We start from the raw sequence: 7,294 nt of genomic DNA, 5'->3' as shown, positions 1-7,294 counted from the left end.
TTTTTCTTCCATTTTTCAAGTGTGAACAGTGAACTCATAGAGTCATAGTGGACACTTTTTCTTTTTCTTCCCCACTAAGAGCACGTTTATTGAAGAAGAAAAAGTCATATTTTATTCCCTTTTTTTTTTGCTTTTCTAATATGGAAAAAAGCTTAGAGGAAAAGACTTTTGATTGCTTAAGTTAATAATTTCTTTTTGGTCTTTTGTGTTGCACTACATACATGGTTGCAAAAGAGTTTTCTAATATATCAATTGCAAACACTAAAATTTTTTTTGCTACAATTTTGTAACTATTTTATCTTTATTTCAGATATGAGGAGATTTTTGGTTGATAGAGAAAATATTGAGAATGTGAATGTTGTGCAACCGGAAGCTGAATTAGAACCACCACTTAATAATGTGGTTAATGAGTTTAATCCAAATGAGATTGTGCGTGATCCAGGTCGTAGGAAACAAATTAATGAGTATGCTCCGGATATTCAAGACCAAGTGAGGAGGGCATATATATTGAAGGGTCCAATGCAACCAGATTTGTCAAACTTTCCTCGTACTCAATTTGGAAGTGTTAAAAGAGCATTTAGTAAATCATGGTATAAGAATTATACATGGTTAGAATACAGTGAGATAAAGGATGCAGCTTATTGTTTTTATTGTTTTCTATTTAAGCAACCCGGGAGGGCCGAGCACTTTGGTTTTGAAGTCTTCACTAAAAACGGATATAGAGATTGGAAGCATGCATCTCAAGGCTTGAAAGGTCATGTTGGTAGTCATAATAGTTTGCACAACTCATGTGTCAAGCACTACAATGATTATAATAATCAAAGACAAAGTGTGACAAGTAAGTTTGCTAAAGCAACCAAGGAATCAGAAGAATTGTATAAGATTCGTTTGACTTGTTCTTTAGATTGTTCAAGATATCTCATAGCACAAGGCATGGCTTTCCGTGGCCATGATGAATCCTCTACTTCGCTAAATAAGGGCAATTTTAGAGAGATGGTAGATTGGGTAAAATCTCAGAATGAACAAGTGAGGGATGCTTTTGACCGTGGTGGAAAAAATTGCAAAATGACTTGCGGTGACATTCAAAAGGAGCTTGCAACGTGTTGTGCACATGAAGTTACCAAGGTGATTATGGAAGAGCTTGGTGATAGACAATTCTCCGTGATTATTGACGAGTCACGTGATATATCCGTCAAAGAGCAAATGGCGGTGATGTTGAGGTTAGTAGTTGTATTTTCCAATTTCCAATTTTCATTACCTATTACTCTCTATGCCGCCAAGTAAACTGGTTGAATTTGTTTTAGGTTTTTGAATGACAAAGGGAATGTTGTGGAACGATTTATTGCTCTACATCATGTCACAGATACTTCATCTAAGTCATTAAAGGATGCTCTTTATGGTATTCTTAATAAGTACACATTATCTATTTCAAGGATACGAGGGCAAGGATATGATGGAGCTTCAAATATGAGAGGTGAATTTAATGGTTTGCAAAGAAAAATTCTAGATGAAAATCCTTATGCTTTCTATGTCCATTGTTATGCTCACCGTTTGCAATTGGTTGTTGTGTCTGTTACTAGTAGTTGCTCATCTATTCATGATTTCTTTGAGTACATCACCTTGATTGTGAATACAACAAGTGCATCTTGTAAGAGGAGGGATGCTTTGACAGAGGCACAACACAAAGATATTTTAAATAAACTTGAGAGTGGTGAGATATCTAGAGGAAGGGGCTTACACCAATCATCTAGTCTCACTAGACCTGGGGATACTAGATGGGGTTCACATCATACTACATTGCTTCGTTTGGATCAAATGTGGTCCTCCGTGTTAAAGGTGCTTAGTATGGTTGATGAAGATGGACGTGGACCATCTCAAGCAGCAGGTTTGATAGAAAAAATGGAGAGCTTTAAATTTGCTTTTATTTTGAGGTTAATGTTAAAGTTGTTTGGTATCACAAACGAGCTTTCAAATGTATTGCAAAGAAAAGATCTTAATATTGTGAATGCCATGGAATTAGTTGATGTTGTCAAAGCTCGGTTGGGCACAATGAGAGAGAGTGGCTGGAATAATTTTTTTGCCGATGTCCAAGGATTTTGTGTAGCTAAAAGTATTCCGGTACCAAATATGGATGACGAAATACCGGTTCGGGGTCGTTCAAGAGCAGAAGGGAGGACTATCACTAATCTTCATCATTACCGTGCAAAGATTTTTTATGTTGCTATTGATAAAATATGTGTGGAGATGGATCATCGCTTTAGTGAAGGAAGTAACATTATACTTGATTGCTTCTCATGTCTTGACCCCAAGAACTCTTTCTCCAAGTTTGATGTTGATAAGCTTGCTCGTCTTGCTGATATTTATCATGCAGACTTTTCTGATGATGACCGAGGAACAATTAGGGATCAACTTGAAACTTATGTGCTTCAAGTGAGAAGAAATGCTTCTTTTTCCACTTGTGAAGATGTTCAAAGTTTGGCTATGAAGATGGTTCAAACTGAGAAACATTTGGTATTTCCATTGGTTTATAAACTTATTGAGCTAGCTTTGATATTGCGGTGTCGACAGCATCCGTTGAAAGAGCTTTTTCAGCAATGAAGATTATCAAGTCTAAATTGCGCAATAAGATCAACGATGTGTGGTTCAATGACTTGATGGTATGTTACACCGAGCGGGAGATATTCAAGTCGCTTGATGATATTGATATTATTCGAACATTTACCGCAAAGAAGTCTCGGAAAGGACACTTGCCTCGTAATTTTATTTAACCCGCTATTGTAAGATTATGTTTATCTCTTTTATTTTAAACTATATTTTTGTTGACAAAATGACGAGTCTCTTTTATTTTGATTGATTACTATTTACATATTATATACAATGTGAATTTGCTATCTTTAAATTTTTGCCCAGACTTTATAATTTTTCTGGCTCCGCCACTGGTCACAGTTGTAGCAAAGTTGTGCTTGGTCGTTGCTCCATTTCATGCAATCCATGTCTTCTGCTGTGTTGATAGGGCTAATCCAATACGTTGGGTTCACAAATGTGTAACCACATTTTGTTGGTGGCTTGCAGCATCCTGACTGCATCAGAAGAAAAAATAAAAAGGAATTAAGACAAAAGGAATAAAAGAAAATGATTAACTAAGTTTTTAGTCTCTAATTTTTTTTTTAAAATTTGATTTTTAATTCCTAAACAAAAGATTGACTGATCAAGGTTCTTTAACCTTTTTCTATTAAGATTTTTATTTCCTAAATTTTTGTTTGACCATTCGAGGTCTCTAAAGTTTTAGAAAAAAAATTTAATTTTTAATCTCTAAACAAAAGTTTTGAAGAAAAAAAAAAATTTTAATCTCTAAACAAAAGTTTGAAGCCGTTATTTTTATTTATTTAATTAATAAGATTTTAGAAATTAAAAATCAAATTATTATAAAAGTTTATAGATTAAAAATCTTTATGAAAAAATTGAGGGACCTTAATTAGTCAAATTTATTAGAGATTAAAAGTCAAATTTCAAAAAAGTTAAAAAAACATTCATCTGTCAAATTTTTGTTTAACGATTAAAAATTGAATTTTAAATAAGTTTAGAAACTTAATTAACCAGGAACGATTAGATGAATAACATGTTATGGGTCCTAGAAATTGAAAGGATGATTAACACGTGGTAGAGGAATCCCGGTTTATTAGTTCTTTAAACTTTTGGTTCTCGTATCTCATCTTTCTTTTGATAAGAAGGCAGGATTTCTCAAATGATGGTTACTTGTGCAATAATTTGCTTAGTGACAAAATTGTGTTTAAAGGGAATATAAAATCTTCAAAGCTATGAAAGGATAATAGGTACGAACTTCAAAAATATTTAGTTGCATGCTTTCTAGATTCTAGAGAACTTGAAATAGGTGTATGAAAATAAAAATTGTAAAAGGACAAAGGAAATGTTTGTTATGTTTATAGAAGTTATCAATATGATTTACTTACCAGGATTCTGTTCTCGCGCGTGAAACAGAGACCAGAATCATCAATTTAGTTTACTACAAAATAAACATGACTATTTTTTTTTTTTTACAGAACTTCTTTTAAATTGTCTACATCATAGATCATACATTAATTGTTTTAGGTGTGTTTTGAATATCAGTTTCACTAAACGCGTTGAAAAAAACTTCTTTCTCGTATTGTTTTAGTTTTTATGTCTTAGAATAAGGGCCCGTTTGGATGCAGCCCTCTTTTTTTTCCATGTTTTTCCATGAGTTTAACACTTAATCAAATACACATTTCCTTATACAAAATTCCTCTTTTTTTTTTTTTTTAAAGAATATACAAAATTCCACTAAGTGCAAATGCATTAATTAGTTAGATAGAAATTATTTAAGAAAACCAAATCCTCAAAAGAATTATTAATATTTTAAACAAATTTAACAGTAGATTTGACAAAAGAAAAAGTATTAACAAATTTAAAATTACTAACTAAATTATTAATATTTTTAATTCTTATAATATGATTAAAAGAGTCCTATCATAATATAGGGTCAATTTATTTAAGCTTAAAAAGAATTTAATAAAATAAGATTCCTTTTACTTTTTACTTGTGTTTGTCTAATTTTTTTAAGTTTTTCTAAGAAACAATTCTTATCTACTTCTTATAAAATCACTTTTTATAAAAGTTATTTTATTTTGCGAATAACTTTTTTTAAAAGTTTAAACAAATTTTTCATAATCTATGTTATGGTGGTTTTCTTGCGATTTGCAAGGTCTTCAATCCAATGTTCTAATTCTTAACTATTCACTTCTCTTTTTTTAGAAATTTATTTGTCTTCTTATAAGATTTTTTTTAAAAAAATTTGTAGATGTATTAATTATTATTTTTACATATTTTTATTTAATTATTCTCTCTTTAAATATTAATAAAAAATAATTAAATATATAGAGATAGAAAATAATAATTTTAAAATAATAGTACAAATAATTGATAGATTCAATATAATTAACTATTTTTTATAACCGACATAGATTAATAAAAAAAAATATTATAATTAAAAAGAAACGAACTATATATAATTGAGCCCACACAGTCACATTTCTGCATAATTGATTGTAACGAAGAAGGCGTAAGCCTAATTTAAAACCTTGCGGACAATATACACTGAATCACTTAATACTCAACACCAAAAAAATAACATATTATCCTCTTCATTCTTATATATAAGATCAAATTACTTAATTTTTTAAATTAAAAAAATATTTAATTTAATTAATAATAATAAATTAATCTTAAATTTTTATATATATTTTTTAAATTATCATTGTCATTAATACTTCTTTCTCTTCTAATAGTTTATCAATATATTTTTTTCTTTTTAATAAAAAAATAATTTTAATCTAAAAATAATTAATTCAAAAAATATTATAAATTGAATCTTATAAAAAATAAACAAACTTAAATCTTATAAATAAAAACCGATGGAGTATAAATTAAAAACAATGATAAAGTGGGAAACCAACCAAATTGAGCGGAGTTTAAATTTTTTAATTAATTACTTGAATGGGGTTAGGTGTGCATTAAGGAAGTCCTAAGCTGTTCGGTAGCGTTGATCCAAGTCAGCACAAATATTATTCGAAGAGCTAAGACAACTTCTAATGCCATCCCACTTGTGGGAGCTTCTCACCCTTCAACGAAGCCAAATTGAGAAGTCGCGAGCATGGCAATGAGGTACAATACCAGTAGCGTGGGGATTCTCCAAAATGCCCCTACAAACCCTGCCAGAGCCACCACAAGGATCAGAACCCCCAAGATTATGGCTGGCCATAGTAGAACTTTGACACAGGAATCGCCTGGCTCCGTTGTTAGCCTGATTCTGACATCGATGATTGGGATTGAGAGGAGCACCGCAACGAAGTTAATGGTGCCTATGAAGTTGTTGGTCAGTGCCATTTTGGTGAGATTGTGTTTAAATGACTTTGTTTTTTTATTTTTACCCTTACGAATTGAACACAATATCAAGTAATTTACATCATTCACATATAAGTTCAACCAACTGAACTAGAATCTATTGGTGTTCATATGACTTTGTTTAATTAAGAGGAATGGTATTTGGTTCTTGAAAATGAGTGAATATTGAAATGGAGTGGGGCTTGGACAATGAGGAGATAAAGGTTAATTTGATGCCCAATATAGAGGTGTCATGTTTACTAATTAATTAACCCCACATGAATTTGTTCCTTGCCTTGGATGAGAGAAAGTGATGCAATCCAAGCCATGGACGCTTGGTTCGGATCGTTCCGAATGTAAGTTCAAGAATCATCATTGTTGACCTTCCAAGAACTTAAGAACAGAGAAACAAAAAATATGGATAAGATGAAGAAGATGAACAGAACGACGCCACGATCCACGGAGAATCGATAAGTCAGAGGGGAATTCGTCACAAAGGAATAGATTCCTTGATAAGAATCAATTTGGTTTTCAGTAAAAAAAAACCAAAGAAGAGGCTAAGCTTTCTCTAAGCACAAGCTTAATTGCAATTATATCAAAAGTTTTTCTCAATTAAGAGTTTTTGGGTATTTATATAACTAGATTTAAGAAGATAACTAAGCCTCTAATAAGACCTATTTGCATCAAGCTCAAGTCCATTACACAAATAAAAAAAATTAGGAATTTCCTTAAATTCACGCTGAAGGTGTGCGCTAAGCCTGACAGCTCGCGCTAAGCCCAATTTTTCCTCGGGTTGGAATTGGGTTAAGCCAGACAACTCGCGTTAAGCCCAGGCGTGCTGTTCAACAATCTTCAATGTGCTCCAATTCAGTTCCTTGTGATTTTCTCCTTCCTTGCCTTTGATGAGTAGTTCATCCTTGATCCTTTTGGCCATCTCTTCTAGTAAAAGCTTGGCTCTAAACCTTGTCATTGGCCCTTTTAACTCATGAATTGTTTCTAGGTCCTTATGCTCTTTGGATAATCGTTTATCATCCCCTCCTTCTTGAAAAGAATCCATCCTCAGATGTGCATCCAAAACATCTACATCACAAGAAGAAAGATCAACAACATTGAAAGTAGAACTCACCCCATACTCACTTGGTAAGTCAATATTGTAGGCATTGATCCTTCCTTAGATGTACCCAAACCCAATCTCCGGGTTCAAATACCATGGACTTTCTCCTTTGTTTGCTTGACATGCATATTGCTTCATATTCTTCTCAATTTGATTTATCACCCTTTCATGAAGATCCTTAACAAAAGTGGCTCTATAAAGCCCATCCTTACTCAAAATAGAAGAATCATTAGGTAAGGGAATTAAATCAAGAGGAGATAA

The 7,294-nt window shown here is 32.1% G+C and overlaps 1 protein-coding gene and 1 pseudogene across 1 annotated transcript; one reads left to right on the top strand and one right to left on the bottom strand.

Moving 5' to 3' along the window:
* Positions 1-299: 299 nt before the first annotated feature.
* Positions 300-2,866, top strand: LOC100814572 (zinc finger MYM-type protein 1-like; annotated as a pseudogene).
* Positions 2,867-3,015: 149 nt separating this feature from the next.
* LOC113002328 (protein TORNADO 2-like) lies at positions 3,016-6,129 on the bottom strand. The gene is given in 3 exon segments (XM_041018460.1): positions 3,016-3,080; positions 5,596-5,685; positions 5,688-6,129. Coding segments are annotated over 3 exon segments (390 nt in total). The 5' UTR covers positions 5,923-6,129.
* Positions 6,130-7,294: the final 1,165 nt, after the last annotated feature.

Source organism: Glycine max, chromosome 8 (genome assembly GCF_000004515.6).
Source record: "Glycine max cultivar Williams 82 chromosome 8, Glycine_max_v4.0, whole genome shotgun sequence".
Classification (NCBI taxonomy): domain Eukaryota; kingdom Viridiplantae; phylum Streptophyta; class Magnoliopsida; order Fabales; family Fabaceae; genus Glycine; species Glycine max.
The sequence above is the reverse complement of the archived record's forward strand: the minus strand, read 5'-3'. Positions and strand labels throughout refer to the sequence as shown.